Source organism: Hemibagrus wyckioides, linkage group LG17, assembly GCF_019097595.1.
Source record: "Hemibagrus wyckioides isolate EC202008001 linkage group LG17, SWU_Hwy_1.0, whole genome shotgun sequence".
NCBI lineage: Eukaryota > Metazoa > Chordata > Actinopteri > Siluriformes > Bagridae > Hemibagrus > Hemibagrus wyckioides.
In genome coordinates, this window is record NC_080726.1 from 5,883,819 (window position 1) to 5,904,977 (window position 21,159).

Consider the following 21,159-nt stretch of genomic DNA (forward strand, 5'->3'; position numbering starts at 1 on the left):
CTGGCTGAAATATGATTGGATAAATACTCTTAACATTAAAATGCAGAGGCCTTTCTGGCCCTGACGGCCCACCACTGTTGAAATCTCAGTTCTAATTGGTCAGGAGGTTCTTCAATAGCAGCAGCTTTGACACCAATTTGGCTCTAAAAGTTTATATTAATGCGTCCATTCTAAAGTATTAGCGATAACAACCTCTACAGGCAACTGTACTGCAGATTCTGTGTGTAATTCCTGGTTGTATGACGTTTTCTGTGAGGAAAGAAGTAATTGGTAGTTTTGGAAGGAGCCTCCAGTGTCAGTATTTTGAGTAAAAGTCTGAGGTAAAGCTGTAGCTGACATGGGAAAGTCTTCAGGATAGAGGACATTGAACATTTTGGTTTCTTGCTAACGTGAAAAGCTAAATCTTTTCTTCTTATTATTATTATTAACTTCAAGAAAGAAAGAGAAAGACTGGTAAACAGTAACATGAACTTGTAAATGTAATAATAAAGGTATAAAAAAAAATCTTTCACAAATTTCTGTCATATATTTCCTTGACAACTTTGTTCATCTCTTGTGCTATGCTGTAGGGCACCACCAGCTTCCCAGACGGTTCCAGAGTCCCTCGTTTGAAAATAAAGGCCATTGTGACTATAGATGGAGTGACTCAGAATAAAGAGGGTACTGGGGATGATAGTGGAAACATAGTTATCACACTCCAAGTCCCACAGCAGGCTAAGCAAATCTCTATAACGGTAATGCTCAATTAAATTCTTGCATCATTTGCTATTTTTAAAAAATTCTGCTACACTCCAAGAGCTATGAATACATCAGTGCATGGACAAGATCTTTTCACGTCTCTGACAGGTGCAAGCACAGGGAGAAGATGAGCAAGACATCGTCAGTGACACAAAAATAACATCCAAAGCGATCAGCAATAATGAAGGCAACTATCTGAGTGTGGAGGTGCAGCATCAGATCCTCAACCCTGGACAAAGCCTGCCAGTTATATTCAGGGACATCACAAGTGCTGAAAGACCATCACATATCTATTACCTGGTAAATAGTTACACAATTTATAAACATGTAAAGCCTTATACTGGGTATTTTAAATGGTTTCATGATTTAAAGGTGCAGTTTGTAACTTTTAAAAAGCTTTACCACTTTGCCCGAAAAATGTATTCCAGAAGTTATATGCACTGTAGGTTCAGCAGAGGAGGTGGGAATCAGAAGCAAAAAGCACTACAAACAGTGATTTCTCTCACAGACAGCAGGGGGCAGTAAACATAAGGACTAGTCCACTGTACTGCCAAAAGTTTTGGGACACCCCTTCAAATCATTGAATTCAGGTGTTGGGGTTGGGCTCGGCCCCTTAGTTCCAGTGAAAGAAACAGCTTACCAGGACATTTTGGACAATTTCATGCTCTGCACTTTGTGGGAACAGTTTATGGATGGCCCCTTCCTGTTCCAACACGGATCGAAGCCCACCTCTGAAGTGAATGATTTGGAGGGGTGTCCCAAAACTTTTGGCAATACAGTGTACATAGGCCCTATATGCCTGTGATGACAATTCACAAGATTAAATGTAACTCTAAGGTTGAATCTCAAAAATCGAATTAAATGAAGCCCTTAATGAACACTTTTCATCTAACAGCATGTCTGCTTTTGTCCTTGCACACGATACTTGATGTTGATGTTTTGTCTCTGTCCAGGTTGTGAGTAAGGGCAGAGTGGTGAAGGCAAGCAGAGTGCAGAGGACTGATCTGACCTCCATAAACCTGCCTTTCTCTGTGGATATGGTGCCCGCGTTCCGCCTGGTGGCCTACTATCACACAAGAGCTGGCAATATAGTGGCTGACTCGGTGTGGGTGGATGTGAAAGATGTGTGCAAAGGAAAGGTAGCAGATCCCATCAGAGTGTGACTTATGATCAAGATACATTTGCTTATGGCAATTATGGCATTTACAAAACATTAAATTATACAGTCTGATGTTCTGTCTCGCTTTGTTGTTGTTGCATTTTTCAGGTCGAAATCGTTCCTTTTAGTGACCAGAAACCTGGAGATCATTTCGAGGTGTCAGTCAGGACTGATTCAGACAGCAAGGTGGCGCTGAGCGCAGTGGATTCAGCTGTGTACATCCTCAATAAAAAGGGCAAACTGAGTCCTCAAAAGGTACAGTTTTAACCTATAGAATAAACAATTTAACGTAATATTATTACGCTGTCGTAGTCGTGCTATTATTACGCTTTCACTGTCAGAAGTTTATTATGCAAAATCACTGCGACTTTCAATTGCTGCATTAATACATTAATATCAACAGTGACCTCAAAGCTACTTTAACACGGGACAGCAGCTATTCTCTCCTCTATTCAGTAAGAAAAATATTATTTTAAACGTTCATACCTAGTCTTATTACATTAAAAATTTCTCTAAATATATAGCATATAAATAAACGTAAATGAAACGTATTACAATTTATATTCAGAATTTTTATGTAAATTTTATTTTATCCTGTAAGTCCACCATTTTATTTGTGCTATACAAATAAAAATTGAAAAAAAAAATTAAATATAAAACCTATATTTTAACGTGTGATCCTGTGTGCAATACGGTGTGAAACGCCTGTGAATTCAGGCAAACATGAAACATCCTATAAATAACATGAGAAAATAAATGAATAAGGTAAACAAATAAATTAGAAGGAAAAATAAATACACATGCGCAAACACTACACATGAAATGTGTGTGAAAGGAAACATTTAAGTTGTCTATTAGGGGAAAAAAAAGTGATTTACATGTGAAGGTCATGTGACTTTTCTGTTGTTGTTTGTTTGTTTTATTCAGTTTTTATTTCGTTATCATCCACTGAATCGAATTAGAGAATGAAATTCACAGATTCTCACCTTTCTTGCAGATGTTCGAGTACATGAACTCGTATGATCTGGGCTGCTCTGTAGGAGGAGGAGAAAACTCCAAGTCGGTCCTGGAATCCGCAGGACTCACGTTCCTCTGTAACTGTGAATCAGACGTTATAACTGCAGGTAGCTAGTTCATTTACAATACAATGATCTAATGAAGGGAAACAGAATCTGTGCAGCTATGGCCATTATTGTGTATTAATACATTTTCTTATCTGTTCTGATTAGCGCATAAATGCTACAAAGAGCGTCACAGACACAAGAGAGACCTCGGCACACTGGGTAAGTTCCCAGAATGCATCTGGGCCTATGATTGACTGAAAAAGTCAATCAAAGTGTAGGCTTGCATATTCATTGCATATAAACACATAACATTGTTTGCAATAGAAATGATTTAAATGTCATGTTTTGGTATATTCAGTTAACAAATACAAGAATGCCGACAGGAAGTGTTGTGAAGATGGACTGAAGAAAGGACTATCGTTAAAGTCATGTGATATGAGGCTGAAATACACAGCGCATCAGCAAAAGAGCTGCAGGGAAGCTTTCAAAAAGTGCTGCGAGGCTGGAGTGGCTAAGAGGAAGAAGGACCGACTGACCAAAATGAGAAGCACCTTAGGAAGAAGTACAGTTTTTTTTTGTTTTTTTAAAGATGCTCGAACTTGTCATAACTGCTGATCCACAGTAGTAAATGAATCAACATCTTCTGACCAATCAGAATCGAGCATTTAAAAGCACTGTGTGGTCAGAACATGTCCAAACACGCCTGCTGATGTGAGGGGTTAATTACATTTTAATTCACTCTTCAGACTCAGGGGCTTTTGCACGAGCCTTTCTCACATCTGTGCAGATTGAGTTGAAGGCCTTTTGTCTAAGAGAGATAAAAACAAACAACGAAAAAGTCATTCAGTCTGTTTATGTTCTCTGTAATCTCTACAAATGAGCATGAGGAAGTGGACAGGTTGGAAATTTTGAAAATGAATTTTCTTCTTAGATTTAAGACAGCATCTGGTTTCCTGTCTGAAGTCTGAGCATGAAGTCGTGTCAGAAAGATCGTACTTACGACGAAAGTTCATAATTACGAGTGGGAAACGTACCTTGTTGTAGGCTGCTCTGTCTGAAAACATCAGAATCAGTGGCTATAACGTCTGTAGTTAATGGTAAATTTGATGAAAGCACCTGCAGGAGAGAAAAGGACCAGAGGTGTATTCTTTAAAAACCCTTGTATTTCTTAAGTTAATTAAGAGCAGGTCCACCTCCCTCTTTCTCCAATCCAAGTGACTTGAACGCACCTGACACCATAATTACGACTTTCCAACTCGTAAGTACGAACTTCCCGGCAGGACTTGAGCGCACAGAGGGTAACAGAGTTATTTCAGGACACTCAGGTGTCTTTCCTCTCCTTCTTTGAAGCATTAACTGCAGAGGATGAGTTCGATGAAGTCTCGGTTTACCTCCGCAGTTTCTTTCCTCAGTCATGGATGTGGGAGATTGTAAAAGCGGACGCCTCGGGTAACATCAGGTACACCTCATGAATCAGATCTAAAATGATGCAAACATGATGGATCACTGTGTTTTGTAGAATTGAATAATATTTTTAATGTACCACTAATATGGATAGATTATGAAGCTAACCTGTGTATAGTACAAAACAAGTGTGTGTGTGTGTGTGTGTGTGAAATATTAACATATTAGAATGACTGCATTAATAAAAACATAATGTTGATGACATGTTAATAAATTATATACATTTAATACACACCTTTAATCAGTATCAAGTATTTAACAGTGCTGTTCTAAACACAGTAAATAAATTTACCCTCAGATGGTTTCTTTTTCCGTTTCCAGGCATTCTGCAATTGCTCCTGACTCCATCACCACATGGGAGGTTCAAGCTGTGGCTATTTCCCCAACAAAAGGTAACCCCAGCATTTATAAATTCAGAGTCATTACATCGAACCGAATTTGAATTGAACTGAACATTTCTGCTGATCCTTCAGGATTTTGCATAGCAGACCCACAGCCACTGAAGGTCTTCCAGAACTTTTTCATATCGCTTAAACTGCCACATTCGGTAAAGAGGTACGAGCAGCTCGAGGTGAAAGCCGTCATGTTCAACTACATGCAGCAGAGTTTAGAGGTAACGATCACGGACCCTTCGAGTAGAATGATGTGATGCAGACAGCTGTTTAAATTATTCCCGGGTGACTCCAAATGAGTAAATGCAGCACTGTATATCCGAGTGTCAATAATTAAATAATACAGAAATTATTACTTTAGGATATTTCATCAATCACACTCATTTTCACATTGACATTTTTTATTTAATAACACTGATTCAAAATGGCTTTTTCCAAATGACTTCTTTGCATAATGCCATTTTTCATCTCTTAATGAAAATTATATCATAATTGTTTTCCATAATCACACATTTTGATGATAATGACACATAAGTTCACGTCTCATTAGCTCATGCAGTAGCCGCTGACTTATGCAATATATTAGAAATAGACGCCAGAAGCCAATATCATCATTCTCCTTTCTCCATTATATATATATATATATATATATATATATATATATATATATATATATATAATTTCTATGTAAATTTTTATATCCAATTTATGTATTTATAGCCAATATCAATTTCTATGTAAATTTTTATTAATATTTATAATAATATTTATAATAATAGTAGTGTGTGTGTGTTACCATAATTCATTTTCCAAAAAGTTTATTAACATATAAAATATGAAATTAAATACAAATTTAAATTTAATTTAAAAGACTTTTATTTATTTTATTTTCATTTGTTAAAAAGTTCCCTTTCTGTAGTTTTTTTCTGAAAATTACAAAAAAAATATTCTTTTTATTTAGTTTTATTATTTCGTTTTAATTTATTTAATTAAAACTTTTAATTAATCAATTAATTAGTTGATTGATTAATTACCAATTTCTTAATAAATAATAAAAAGAAAATGTAAATATATTTGTAAAAAGGTGGAGGAGTCAGACCTTCACATTCAAATCAGTCATTTTCTCTTACTTTTACTACTTTTTGGTATTTTAATTCAGAGTAAATATAACAAACTTAATACTTATATAATCATGACTAATTTCTTAAATAGCATATAATAACACAATATGTATTGTTGTTAGTCATACTGTGTCTGGACATCAGATTAGAATCTCACAAGGTTTTTTTTTTTTTCAATAAATATGTTCAATCATTCGTCCATCACCTGTCACTTTACCTCAGGTCACAGTGAAGATGAAGCGGGAGGCGGGGCTGTGCACTGCAGGGGCAGGAGATGTGGTGCAGAAGATCACGGTGGAGCCCCAGTCTGCCACGGCCGTGTATTTCTCAGTAGTACCTCTGATCATCGGGAACATCCCTATCAGCATTCTAGCTTATGCCTCACTCGACATCCACGATAAGATAGAGAAAGAACTGAAAGTTGTGGTACTGTCAAGCTATTCATCAGATGAACAAGATTCAGATATATGTTTCATCACCAGAACTTAATGTCAGAAGTTAATGTTATTTTTCATTTGTGTTTCCAGGGAGAGGGTGAGATCGTCTACATACAAAAGGAATACAACATCGACTCAAAGAGTAAGACAGTACTACTGCACATTGCTGATAAACTCTGTAACACAAAGCTATGGGAAAGGTTTTGTTAATAAATTGCTCACTGTGTGCAGCTGAAAATAAGCTGGAATTTGAAATTCCAGCCCCTGAGGATGAGGTCCCGGACCAGGAATCAAGCACACACATGAGTTTTAAAGGTAAGACCATGTATTAAACAAATGCAGACCTACAGCTGTGTCTACTGCTGATCAGTGTATACTGCTAAACACTTACCTATAAAGACAGACAGACAGACAGACATATAGAGAGACAGATAGAGAGACAAACATGTAGAGAGAAAGACAGACAGACAGACAGACAAACATGTAGACAGACAGACAGACACACAAACATGTAGATAGACAGACAGACAGACAGACAGACAGACAGACATGAAGAAAGGCAGACAGACAAACATATAGAGAGACAGACAGAGAGACAAACATGTAGAGAGACAGACAGACAGACAAACATGTAGAGAGACAGACAGACAGACAGACAGACAAACAAGTAGAGAGACAGACAGACAGACAGACAGACAAACAAGTAGAGAGACAGACAGACAAACAAACATGTAGAGAGACAGACAGACAGACAAACATGTAGAGAGACAGACAGACAAAAGTGTAGACAGACAGACAGACAAATATGTAGACAGACAGACATACAAACATGTAGACAGGCAGACAGACAGACAGACAAACATGTAGACAGACAGACAGACATATAGAGAGACAGATAGAGAGACAAACATGTAGAGAGAAAGACAGACAGACAGACAGACAAACATGTAGACAGACAGACAGACAAATGTGTAGACAGACAGACAGACACACAAACATGTAGATAGACAGACAGACAGACAGACATGAAGAAAGGCAGACAGACAAACATATAGAGAGACAGACAGAGAGACAAACATGTAGAGAGACAGACAGACAGACAAACATGTAGAGAGACAGACAGACAGACAGACAGACAAACAAGTAGAGAGACAGACAGACAAACAAACATGTAGAGAGACAGACAGACAGACAAACATGTAGAGAGACAGACAGACAAAAGTGTAGACAGACAGACAGACAAATATGTAGACAGACAGACAGACAAACATGTAGAGAGACAGACAGACAGACAGACAGACAAACAAGTAGAGAGACAGACAGACAAACAAACATGTAGAGAGACAGACAGACAGACAAACATGTAGAGAGACAGACAGACAAAAGTGTAGACAGACAGACAGACAAATATGTAGACAGACAGACATACAAACATGTAGACAGGCAGACAGACAGACAGACAGACAAACATGTAGACAGACAGACAGACAGACAGACAAATATGCAGAGAGACAGACAGACAGACAGAGACAGGCAGGCAGGCAGGCAGACAGACAGACATACAAACATGTAGAGAGAGAGACAGACAGATAAATATGCAGAGAGACAGACAGACAGACATATAGAGAGACAGACAGAGAGAAAAAAATTGTTGACACACAGACAAACATGTTGACAGACAGACAGACAGACAGACAAATGTGTAGACAGACAGACAGACAGACAAACATGTAGACAGACAGACAGACAGACAGTCATACTTGTAGACATGCAGAAAAACAGGCATACAAGCAGACATACAGGCAGATGAACATGTAGACTGACAGACAGTAACTAAAGAGGAACATGTAGACAGACAGTAAAAAAGATGAATATGTGGATAGACACACAGACAGACAAACATTTACAGTTATATTATATAAACAGTTAGTTATATATAAACAGGTGGATAGACAGACAGATTGATGGACAGAAATACGAATGTCAGACAGATGGTAGATGGATAGTAGATGGATAGATGAATAGATTATTGCACAGACAGACAAACAAACAAATATACAGGCAGAGGTAAGTGGACAGACAGAAAGATGGACAGATATACAGGTAGACAGAGGGAAGTGGAGAGATGAAAAGATTAAGAGTAAAATAACCACTGAGAGGTAGAGAGATGGACAGAAAGACAGACTGTCAAACACTTAGAAAGATGGACAGACATAAATGGACAGGTAGGAAAAGCAATTCAGAAAAAGATACATATTTAGCTGGGTTGATGGTCATAATACAGAAAGACGGTCAGACAGATAAACTGATAAACTGTAAGCATGAGAAATGTATAGATAGACTATAACAGTATAAAGAAATGATGCCATCGCTGTTGGAAAGCTGTCTTTGTGTGTGTTTTGTTGTGTCCCAGGTGGTGTAATGGGAGAATCAGTGGATAACTGCCTAAACCTGGAAGGAGTGAACAACTTGATCAGTCTGCCTACCGGCTGTGCAGAACAGACCATGGTGACGATGTCTCCTGCCATTAACGCCATGAGCTATTTGGATGCCACCAACCAGTGGCTCTCACTGAAAGCAGAGCGACGAGAGGAGGCTCGACGCATGATCCAAGCTGGTGGGTGTCCGATACCGATAAATATTTCAGTGAAAAATTTCAATAAATCATTAGAGCTATTTATAGTGAAGTGTGTGTGTGTGTATGTGATGCCACCAGTATCTGTAGTGTAGTGCTAGAAAAAAAATCAAGTGATAGAAATTGCAGAAAAGAATTCTAGCTCAATTTCTCAACTTCAGCTGTGGTGATTTTCATCGTCTCAAGAAGAAATTAATGGGATTTTTTTTGGTTTTAATATTTTTTTTTTATTGAATTTTCCAAATACATATACAAAACATTTAACAAACCTCAGCCCTTATCAAGAAAACCCTAGGGTAGCGCTCAAGCTGTCCATTAAATCCGATAAGAATTACAAATGTTGTTAAAAAAAAATAAAAAAATAAAAATAAAAAAAACTAATAAAATGAAATAAAATAAAATAAAATAAAATAAAATAAAATAAAATAAAATGTGGGGCTCTAATCTGGCAAGCTTTTAAAAAAGAAGAAGAAGAAAAATAATTAGCACTCATGCGCCTCCTTTTCATATCTGTTTGTATTTGGTTACATCCCTATGCCACAAATAATGGCTGCTTATATGACAGGTTACACCCGGGTCCTCTCGTACAAGAAAAATGATGGATCCTATGGAGCTTTTCTGAAAACACCCAGCAGCATTTGGTGATATATTTTTTTAATGTAACTAAAAAGTAAGACAGGAATAATTTACAATACATGGCATTGTGTTATTATGTGTAGAACTGACACTTTTCTCTGATCGGCTCTTCAGGTTGACTGCCTTCATTGCTAAGGAGTTGTCAAGATCGCGGGAGATTATCGACGTTACAGATGCATACATCAAGGAGGCCGTGTCCTATCTCATATCCAAACAGAAAGCTGATGGATCATGGAATGACCCAAATCCTCTCTATGACAAAGGAATGAAGGTACAAGCAGCTCAGAGGATTAAAAAATAGCTAAACATATTATTCTTTATTCGATACAAGAGTTTTTAATATCTGTGTTCTCAGGGTGGAGTTGGAAAGTCTGCGGATGATGTGCCCTTGACTGCATATGTCCTCATATCCTTGTATAACACTGAGCCTGTGTACGAATTTGGGACAGACACAGAACTGGTAACACATGAACAAATCACATTCCCTGTTCATCTACTGCTGATGTTTACATGATGGAACAAAGGGTTTTTTTTAGAACTTTTTTTGACTGAATTTTTATGTTTAAATCATCTTTTAAATGAAACAATTACCCATCTTTTACTTCTTCTTCTTCTTCTTCCGGCTTTTCCCTTCAGGAGTCTCCACAGCAAATCATCTCTCTCCACCTATCCCTATCTTCTGCATCCTCAACACTTACACCCACTAGCTTCATATCCTCATTTATTACATCCATATACCTCCTCTTTTGCCTTCCTCTTTTCCTCCTGCCTGGCAGCTCCATGTCCAACATTCTCCTACCAATATACTCACTCTCCCTCCTCTGGACATGTCCAAACCATCTTAACCTGGCCTCCCTAACTTTGTCCCCCAAACGTCCAACATGAGTTGTCCCTCTGATGTACTCGTTCCTAATCCTGTCCAACCGTGTTACTACCAAAAACATCTTCAGCTCTGCTACCTCCAGCTCTGACTCATGTCTCTTCCTCAGTGACACTGTCTCTAAACCGTACAGCATGGCCGGTCTCACCACTGTCCTGTACACCTTCTCCTTGATTCTCACTGATATTTTTCTATCACACAGAACTCCCGACACCTTTCTCCACCCATTCCAACCTGCCTGCACTCACTTCTTCACCCCTTTCCCACACTCTCCATTACTCAGGACTGTTGACCGCAAGTACTTAATCTCCAGTACCTTCTTCACTTCTTCACCCTGTAATCTTACTGTTCCACTTCCCTCTCTTTCATTCACAATTACCCATCATTTACTGGGTGCTTGAAATAGACTTACTGACTACTGAGAAATTATAGTAACACTATACAAGTCAGTGTCCAACCAAAAATGTGCTTAAGTGAAAGTCACAAAGCTGCTACTTTTTAAAGGTCACAAACGGTACCAAAAAAGTAAAGATTTTTGACTGGTGAAATTTATATTTCCTGCTTTATATGCATTAGCTAGTGGCAGCATTGCTAGTCTAAGTTAGCATTAGCAATGAGAACAGTCTAGTGGTGCATTCACCACTAGTCATTTCGAAAAGATTTACATAGAAACTTTGGGGTTTTTTAAAAAAAATTATTTTCACTTATTTGTTTATTAATTTTTTGTAGTTATTTAAGAGCACCTATGTCTTCCCCCAACCGAAGAGACCTGAACTCATCTGACTCCATAATTACGAATTCCCTTAGTCGTAAATACGAACATCCCAGGAGGATTTGAATGCACCATAACTTTAGTATTAACAGTTAGTTAGTTAGTTAGTTAGCAACCCCTGCCTTTCGCCCAGTGTGTGCTGGGATAGGCTCCAGCAGATCCCTGTGACCCTAATTAGAAATAAAGCAGGTATAGAAAATGGATGGATGGATAGTTAGTTAGCAAACTTACCACAACGTGTTTTTTTTTTTTTTTTTAATTTTAAATCAGACAGCAAACTTTGTCTTCCAGGAAGGCAGAAAGAGTAGTCTTATTTTATATAAATTTTTGTTTACATTTTCCTGAGGTAGCGACTCATCCTATAATTATATTGTGTAGCATGAGAAGGAAACTGAATATGAGGCAATAAAGAGTATAATAATTAATTACATAAAGATGCTAAGACTCTAGACTAATAGACTTACAGACTCCTCAACAAGGTTTTTTAAAAGGATGGTAGTCTAATTTCTGACCCTGACTGACCCTATAATAATAATAATAATAATAATAATAATAATGATAACAATGATAGTTAAGCAGAAAAATAAAAGCAGTATGCTAGCTTTTTAGCATTTCAGCTTAACTTTTTTTTGTCTTGTGTCAACCCTAAGAAATTTGTTCCCTCTCTCTTGCTCTGTTTCAGAGAGTGGCTATTATGAAAGCAAGGTCTTATCTCCTTTCAAAGTACGAAGCACAACGAAACCCCTATGCTGTTGCCATTACAGCGTACGCTCTGTCTATAAAAAACCACCAAAGCCCAAATGCAATACCCACTCACAGGAAGCTGATGGACATGGCCTTGTGCGAGAACAGTTACGGCTCACATTAACGTCTTACTCTGACAAAATACATATCAGTTAAATCAACCCTGAATTAAATGTGCACTCTTTATACTGTCTCTCAGACCGATGCTTCTGGGACGTCAATGGGAAAGTAGGGAGTTTGGAGAAGAAAGCGGATGCCATTTCAATAGAAGCCACATCGTACGCTTTGCTTGAGGCCTTGATCATGCAGGACAAAAAGAAAGCTCAGCACATCGCCGCCTGGCTCACTAATCAACGCGAATATGGTGGAGGATTCCAGTCTACACAGGTTCTCTCTCTATCTCTCTCTCTGTCCTTCCTTTATAGAAGAAGCTTAGCTTGTTTGTGGGCCACATTTATAAAAACAAATTGTATTAAAGAAAAAAAAATATTAGCCTGGGGTGATGGTCTTAAAAGTTCTTTACAGTCAGCAAGTTCTTGATAATTACAAGGCAATCACTATAAATTTGACCCTAATCCGCTGCTCTATACAGTATGAATTTGACCCTAATCTGGGGCACTATACAGTATGAATTGGACCCTAATCTGGGGCACTATACAGTATGAACTGGACCCTAATCTGGGGCACTATACAGTAGGAATTGGACCCTAATCTGGGGCACTATACAGTAGGAATTGGACCCTAATCTGGGGCACTATACAGTAGGAATTGGACCCTAATCTGGGGCACTATACAGTAGGAATTGGACCCTAATCTGGGGCACTATACAGTATGAATTCGACCCTAATCCGGTGCACTATATAGTGTGAATTTGACCCTAATCCACTGTTCTATACAGTATGAATTTGAGCCTAATCTGGTGCACTATGCAGTATGATTTTGACGATAATCTGGTGCACTATACAGTATGAATTTGACCCTAATCTGGGGCACTATACAGTATGAATTTGACCCTAATCTAGGGCACTATACAGTATGATTTTGACAATAATCTGGGGCACTATACAGTATGAATTTGACCCTTATCTGGGGCACTATACAGTATGATTTTAACCCTAATCTGGGGCACTATACAGTATGAATTTGACCCTAATCTGAAGCACTATACAGTATGAATTTGAGCCTAATCTGGGGTACTATACAGTATGATTTTGACCCTAATCTGGGGCACTATACAGTATGATTTTGACCCTTATCTGGGGTACTATACAGTATGATTTTGACCCTAATCTGGGGCACTATACAGTATGATTTTGACCCTTATCTGGGGCACTATACAGTATGATTTTGACCCTAATCTGGGGCACTATACAGTATGAATTTGACCCTAATCTGAAGCACTATACAGTATGAATTTGAGCCTAATCTGGGGTACTATACAGTATGATTTTGACCCTAATCTGGGGCACTATACAGTATGATTTTGACGATAATCTGGTGCACTATACAGTATGAATTTGACCCTAATCTGGTGCACTATAGAGTATGAATTTGACCCTAATCTGGTGCACTATACAGTATGAATTTGACCCTAATCTGGGGCACTATACAGTATGATTTTGACGATAATCTGGTGCACTATACAGTATGAATTTGACCCTAATCTGGAGCACTATACAGTATGAATTTGACCCTAATCTGGGGCACTATACAGTATGATTTTGACCCTAATCTGGAGCACTATACAGTATGAATTTGAGCCTAATCCGGTGCACTATACAGTATGAATTTGACCCTAATCTGGAGCACTATACAGTATGAATTTGACCCTAATCTGGGGCACTATACAGTATGATTTTGACCCTAATCTGGTGCACTATAGAGTATGAATTTGACCCTAATCTGGTGCACTATACAGTATGAATTTGACCCTAATCTGGGGCACTATACAGTATGATTTTGACGATAATCTGGTGCACTATACAGTATGATTTTGACCCTAATCTGGAGCACTATACAGTATGAATTTGACCCTAATCTGGGGCACTATACAGTATGATTTTGACCCTAATCTGGGGCACTATACAGTATGATTTTGACCCTAATCTGGAGCACTATACAGTATGAATTTGAGCCTAATCCGGTGCACTATACAGTATGAATTTGACCCAAATCCAGTGCACTACATAGTATGAATTTAACCCTAATCCAGAAGCAGTATTCAGTATGAATTTGACTCTAATCAACTGCAGTATACATTTGTGGTTTGTTGCATGAGTAATACAGTCTCACTGAATAGTAGTGATCAGTTTGCTCATTTCTGAGTCCTCTGCTTTTCAGGATACAGTCATAGCCCTTGAGGCTCTGACCAAGTTTAGCATACAGAACAATGACGTGGAAGACCTGGACCTGAGAGTGGAAATATGTGTGAATGACAAGGACACGAGGACTCTGTATTTAAACAAGCAAACTGCACTGACCCAAACAGCTATCCACGTGAGAGAAACGCCTATTAGTCTGTTCAATTATGTACTTTAATTTCTGTATCAGCATGCAGCATGTAAGTACGAGTTACTTGTTGTATTTCCATAGTACAAAGAAGTGGGCAAAGTAGTCGTGAATGTAAGGGGACGAGGAAAAGGAACCTTATCGGTAATGCCTCTTTTAAAGCCTACATGCTAACAGTTTTACTTGTTCCTAAGCAAATCTCTCTCATTTTGCGGTTTTTTTTTTTATCCATTGTGTTTTTATAGGTTAGCCAGACATACAGATCTCTGAAAAAGGATGAGTCTTTCTGTGATCTCTTCGGTCTCACTGTTAAAGTGGAAGGGGAACTCGTCGTCTGTAAGTACTCTCCATTTTAGCAACTACAGGCCCTAAAGTCAAATCTGAAAACTTTTTACACCTTGTGTCTAAGCTGCAAACAGGAAATGAAGTCATTTTGTCACAGAACGTACCTCTGTTAAGGAACAAGTGACATCATCCTTACTCAAGCTTTACCCAAATCGAAGACAACCATCTATAGATAGAAAGGGTTAAAGGGATCAAGATCAAGCTTTATTCTGATTACCTTAAGTTCAGTTACTATTCAGCTTATAAAGTCTTAACCACTTTAGATTCCGCTTCCTTCTTTTACAGTACCTGACGAAAACGAAGGGGAGAATTTGGAGGATTACTATAACTATGAATACGACCTGGTGAGAGACGAACCCATGAGCAAACAGGACTGGTTAGATCTGCGCACCCGCAGGAGGAGACAAGCTCCAGAGGAACCAAAGAAAGAAAACACACTGTTTTATACAGTGTGTGTGAGGTACGCAACAGATTCGTGCCCTACTCACACTTTTTCTACTTTTTTTTACCGTAGCCAAACAGACACAATCCCAATGGCTTCAGATTGTAATCAAAATGTGTATATATATATATATATATATATATATATATATATATATATATATATATACACACATCGTGTAAAGTGTTTTCCAGCATGTAACATACACTAATCAGGCATAACATTGTGACCACCTGCCTAATAATTGTGTTGGTCCCCCTTTTGCTGCCAAAACAGCCTTGACCTGTCGAGGCATAGACTCCACTTGATCCCCGAAGGTGTGCTGTGGTATCTGGCACCAAGATTTTAACAGCAGATCCTTTAAGTCCTGTAACTTGCAAGATTTAAAGGACTTACAAGACTTAAAGGATACTTTTGATACTGACAACTGCAGACCAGGAACACCCCACAAGAGCTGCAGTTTTGGAGATGTTCTAGCCATCACAATTTGGCCCTTGTCAAACTCGCTCAAATCCTTACACTTGTCCATTTGTCCTGCTTCTAACACATCAACTTTGAGGACAAAAAGTTCACTGGCTGCCAAATATATTCCCACCCACTAACAGGTGCCATGATGAGGAGATCATCAGTCTTATTCACTTCACCAGTCACTGCTCATAATGTTATGCCTGATCGGTGTATACAGGTTGAATACAGGCTTTGATTTCTTTGCCAAAATGCTCAAGCACCATTTTTCCCCACACTAACCTTCTAGCAAGAAACAAGGAAATTCCACTGGTATGGTCCTGGTGGACATCTCACTCCTGACTGGGCTCACACCAAACATCCAAGATCTGGAAGATGTATGTGAATAGTTACAGTTCTTTTTAATAGGAAATTATCATCCAAATTATCACTGGTCTTTACTTATATTGTTTTCCTGTTTTCTCTGTAGAATGTGAAGGGCACGGAGAAATACATTGACCATTATGATTTTCACAACAACAAAGTCTTTCTTTACTTCAATGAGGTAAACACCGTCATTTATACAGCCTTGTACTATCCTTTTACTGCCTCATGAAAGTGCTGTCGATGTTACAGTCTTTGTAACAGCTGGATGTGTTAGATTAGGCAAGACAGGCACAGCTGTAGAACAAAATGAGGATCAGCGAGTATATATATACGTGTCTGCTGTAGCTTAGTTATAAAGATAAAAATACAGTAAGATTAAGTATAATTGGGCCATCCTTGGTTAATATAAGCTGCAACGCAATTGTGAAAATACCTGATTACTAACTCCAGATAGATAAGCTTCTCTAGGCAGTCATGGTTGTGCCAGATTCTTTCCAGAAATTAGTCCTGGACTTGTTTGGATAACTGCTTGATTTTTCATGACATTTCTTTATGTTCTATGGGGTCTTCAGAAACAAGTGGAGGTTTATGGAGATAGCATGACACTAATTACATACAAGTCATCTCTACTCAGCTAAATATCTGATGCCATCACCTGGATTCACCAGAACTAAGGGGTTCACAATAACCAGTGTTATGGATTTTTCATCCCACTTACACAGCACATTATGAGCTATTTGTGTATATTATTAGTTTCATGTACATTTTATTTAGAGGTTAGAATATCAGAAAATGTGGAAAGGTAGAGTAGTATGTGAAAGAGGAAATCAACTTTTTTCCAAGCCCCAAATTCAGAAAATATGAACAATTTACAGATATAGAGAAGAGAATTTTGAGGTACATCTGAGTGGTGAGTAAGTTGGCTGTTGGCCAAAGTTAAATTTGAAGGAGAAGATCGAAGGAGAAGAAAAACAAAAGGTTTAGGATGACATCCCAATAAGGATAATCATAATTAAAGAAAGAAACTCACGTTTAACATCGTTTCAGACTAAGGGTGCACAAACTTTTGCACCCACCTGTACTGTTTAGGAGGAAATGAACAGGGTTCTGTTTGTCCAAATAAAAAACAAAAACTATGACTTATGCTTCACAGCTCACTGATGAAGAGACGTGTGTTCGGTTCCGTGCAGAGCAGGTCATTCCCATAGGACTCGTCCAGCCTGCAGCGGCGGTCATCTATGATTATTACAGTCCAGGTCAGTCATGATTACAGCATTTCTGCTGTGTGTGCTGACTCAGCTGTCGGACATGTTGACTGATGCGTCTGTGTTTGTGTCACAGATAGAAGGTGTTCGGTGTTCTATACGGTGCCGAAGAACAATCCCATGCTCACTAAGCTGTGTGAGGGAGATGTGTGCACATGTGCTGAGGGTGAGTGTGCCAGCACTGCTACACAACACCACCTGTGTGTGTTACACCAAAGATAGCAGGCAGGAATTTTTACAAATGCAATTATATCAGTTAGGGTCCTGTTCGATCATTGCTGCAAATATATCTATAATAGGTTTGCATGAATGAATGTTGAGATCGTGGGAATTTTTTGGAGGTCAACACCACATCTCAAACTCGTTGTGCTCATCAAACCATTGCTGAACCATTTTGGCATGGCGCATTATCCTGCTGAAAGAGGCCACAGACATCTGGGAATACAGTTTCCATGAAAGGGTGTACATGGTCTGCGACAATGCTTAGGTAGGTGGTACGTGTCCACATGGATGGCAGAACCCAAGGATTCCCAGCAGAACATTGCCCAAAGCATGACACTGCCCCTGCCGGCTTGCCTTCTTCCCATAGTGCATCCTGGTGCCATGTGTTCTCCAGGTAAGAAAAACACATGCACCCGGCCATCCACGTGATGTAAAAGAAAACGTGATTCATCAGACCAGGCCTCCTTCTTCCATTGCTCCGTGTCCAGTTCTAATGCTCACGAGCCCATTGTTGGGTCAGCATGGGCAACCCCATGGCTATGCAGCCCCATACGCAACAAACTGTCATGCACTGTGTATTCTGACACCTTTCTATCAGAACCCGCATTAACTTCTTCAGCAATTTGAGCAACAGTAGCTCATCTGTTGGATCGGATCACATGGGCCAGCCTTCACTCCCCACATGCATCAATTAGCCTTGGCCGTCCATGACCCTGTCGCCGGATCACCGCTGTTTCTGCCTTGGACCACTTTTGATAGATACTGACCACTGCAGACCAACAAGATGCTACAGTTTTGGAGATACTCTAATCCAGTCATCTAGCCTTCACAATTTCCCCAACTTTCTTGAACGATCTATAGTTGCACACAAGTCTGTTTTTGTAGTGATATGGACTTTACATTTTCATGTCTCCAAACATGCTGATAAACAAAACGAACTGTGATTGGTTGCTTTACATGTCAGCCAGACGCCCTCTTTGGGGGTCCTTAGCCAATACAACTTTAAAAGGGAAGGGAAAAAGAAGCTGGAGAGGGAATGGCAATAAATTGCTTCTATACTAGTGGTAGTGTAGTAAAAGAAGTAACTTATTTTAATATTAAATGTAACTATAAATGGATAAAAAGTGTGACAGACTTGTAAAATGTAACTGTTGGTTAACTGACCTGGTGTTAAACGAATAAAATGCTTGCTGTTATAGGAATAATCAGCTCTGCTTCCTCATCTTTGATCATTTTGCTATATCAGCATCCCAGAAAGTCTTTTATTCTGTAATAAAGCTGCATCAGTCCGAGAGCCATGTGTGTGTGTGGTTCTCCGCAGGTGGCTGCCCACGGCTGAAAGTCACCTTCAGTCAGAACATGTTGGCGGACACGAGGTCTAGGTATGCTTGTTATTCGCCTAGTGTTGATTATGGTAAGTCACATCAGGTTTTTTTGTTGTTGATTTTTTTAATTTCGTTAACCATGAAGACGTAATAAACAACTCAACACATTTCCAACAGTTTATACTGCCAAGATGCTCAGCTTCAGCAACGATGGGGTGTTTTTGTCTTATTCCATGTCAATCACCCAGGTCCTTCAGACAGGTGAGTCTGCATTAGAACTACTGCTCAGAGCTCAGAGTTCAGCTTGCATTGCTTTATGATTGATTACTTCGAAACAGGTAAGGACTTGGCTATCCAGAAAGATGCCGTGAGGGAAATGCTCCAGCGTTTATCGTGTAATGAGATGGAGCTAAAAGTCGATGCAGAATATCTGATTATGGGGAAGGACAACAGTCTGTTCATAGGGAACGCAGAGACACGGTAAGATTTCATTTATTCCATGGAATTGTTTAGTAAAAATAAAAAAAATTCCACTAACCTTCATATGTATTCCATCAGCTGAGATGTGTGTGTTTGTTGTCCTTATCAGGTTTGTACTGAAGTCACAACTGACCAGTGATATATGTCTGTCTCACCAAAAATCTGTTTTCTAAACACATAAATGTCAGTTTTGCACTCTGGTTGCAGTCAATAAGCATTTGATGGATTTGGGAGGAAGGAATCATGTAAAAACTGTAATGCAGGGGTCTCCAGTAGCTCAGGACTCCTTGCCTAAAGGTTCATAGAATATGTACAAATTGATAAAAAACCAGATTAACTCAATAAACCCCTGCCCCTTTCTGGGTTTGAACCAATATGTGACTCCCCTGACAACTACACAGTTTAATGCAGTGGTGTAAAGTAACGAAGTAAAATTACTTTGTTACAGTACTTAAGTATTTTTTGAGAGTCTATACTTTTACTCAAATACATTTTCTGTTCGGCATTTTCGTTACTTACTACAAAAAAACCTGCGTCCAAATTTGCGGTAAAGGACATTTGTGGTTAGTGATGACTTTAGGCTACGTCCACACGTAGCTGGGGATGTTTAACAGAGATTTTTCTTGTTTTTTTTTTTTGTTTTTTTTTAAGTTTGTCCGCAGGACCTACGTGTTAAAAATATCTTTGTCCACATGAAAATGCAAAACGCCCTGTTAAGTGCTGTCAGGAGCCTAGCCAATCAGAAGCCTAGACAAAACTTTGTTACCAGATTCGGTAGTTTAACAACAATGGCGCGTTGCGTGATTCGCATGTCAAGCGATGCCCTTGACATGCGAAAATTTTATTATAGAATGTAGAAGTCTGACCGGGTCTCGTCCAAAACCTCCATCGCTGTGTGTGTTGTCGGAGTTTTGTATGTAGCAGCAGTGAACTTCGTATTACATTCCGGCACCTCTGTTCATGACCGTAATGTGTAACTGTGCGTGTATGTGAACGCATGGAAAAAGTCCAGTAAACAACGTTAACACAGTCAGTAGTTTACGCAAGTCTGCTACTAAACAAAATATCTTCATAAACAAAGCTCAGAAAATCAAGGAGACCGGCACACAGACAATGACGTCAATCTCCGTTTCCCTTGTCCACACACCACCACTGAAAATGGAGAGTTTTGGAAAATCTTCACTTTGGAAAGGAGTTTTCCAAAAGCTCCGTATTCAACGACCTCAAACTGCATTAGCGTGTGGACGAAAGGCCAAAACAGAGAAAAATCTCCGGCTACGTGTGGACATGGTCTTAGTTACAAGCGCACATGTATGGAAACACTGATACTGTACACTTCATTACAATACAGTTCTAAAGGCCTCTTCTTTCTTTCATGCAAGTCTTATTTTTTGGTGGTGAACTTATTGAGAAGTTTAAGAAAGAAAGCAATACAGAATAAAATTCATAATTCTCCAAATTATTAGTCTTGCTTTTTGTTTTAAAATTTACTTCTACTTTTACTTTCCATACTTAATTACATTCATGAAAATACTACTTTTGATACTTAAGTACAGTTTATTTCAGATACTTTAAGACTTTTACTCAAGTAGAATTGTAATGGATGACTAACTTTTACTCGAGTCATTTTCTAACAAAATACCTGTACTTTTACTCAAGTGTGACTTTTGGGTACTTTATACAACACTGGTTTAATAGA

At 38.7% G+C, this 21,159-nt stretch overlaps 1 protein-coding gene across 1 annotated transcript in view; it reads left to right on the forward strand.

The window, feature by feature from the left end:
* The window catches only part of c4 (complement component 4), a 29,983-nt gene that overhangs the window by 6,168 nt on the left and 2,656 nt on the right, over positions 1-21,159 (forward strand). The window contains exons 11-40 of the mRNA XM_058414541.1: positions 570-734; positions 847-1,038; positions 1,692-1,877; positions 2,006-2,152; positions 2,895-3,021; positions 3,127-3,180; positions 3,320-3,523; positions 4,312-4,420; positions 4,747-4,817; positions 4,899-5,038; positions 6,161-6,364; positions 6,466-6,517; positions 6,607-6,690; positions 8,789-8,992; positions 9,576-9,651; positions 9,761-9,917; positions 10,002-10,106; positions 11,981-12,149; positions 12,242-12,429; positions 14,383-14,538; positions 14,635-14,694; positions 14,796-14,886; positions 15,181-15,355; positions 16,092-16,179; positions 16,272-16,346; positions 17,322-17,424; positions 17,510-17,599; positions 18,977-19,069; positions 19,158-19,241; positions 19,319-19,460. Coding sequence (XP_058270524.1) covers positions 570-734; positions 847-1,038; positions 1,692-1,877; positions 2,006-2,152; positions 2,895-3,021; positions 3,127-3,180; positions 3,320-3,523; positions 4,312-4,420; positions 4,747-4,817; positions 4,899-5,038; positions 6,161-6,364; positions 6,466-6,517; positions 6,607-6,690; positions 8,789-8,992; positions 9,576-9,651; positions 9,761-9,917; positions 10,002-10,106; positions 11,981-12,149; positions 12,242-12,429; positions 14,383-14,538; positions 14,635-14,694; positions 14,796-14,886; positions 15,181-15,355; positions 16,092-16,179; positions 16,272-16,346; positions 17,322-17,424; positions 17,510-17,599; positions 18,977-19,069; positions 19,158-19,241; positions 19,319-19,460 — 3,791 coding nt within the window. The remainder of the gene's footprint in view (positions 1-569; positions 735-846; positions 1,039-1,691; positions 1,878-2,005; positions 2,153-2,894; positions 3,022-3,126; positions 3,181-3,319; positions 3,524-4,311; positions 4,421-4,746; positions 4,818-4,898; positions 5,039-6,160; positions 6,365-6,465; positions 6,518-6,606; positions 6,691-8,788; positions 8,993-9,575; positions 9,652-9,760; positions 9,918-10,001; positions 10,107-11,980; positions 12,150-12,241; positions 12,430-14,382; positions 14,539-14,634; positions 14,695-14,795; positions 14,887-15,180; positions 15,356-16,091; positions 16,180-16,271; positions 16,347-17,321; positions 17,425-17,509; positions 17,600-18,976; positions 19,070-19,157; positions 19,242-19,318; positions 19,461-21,159) is intronic.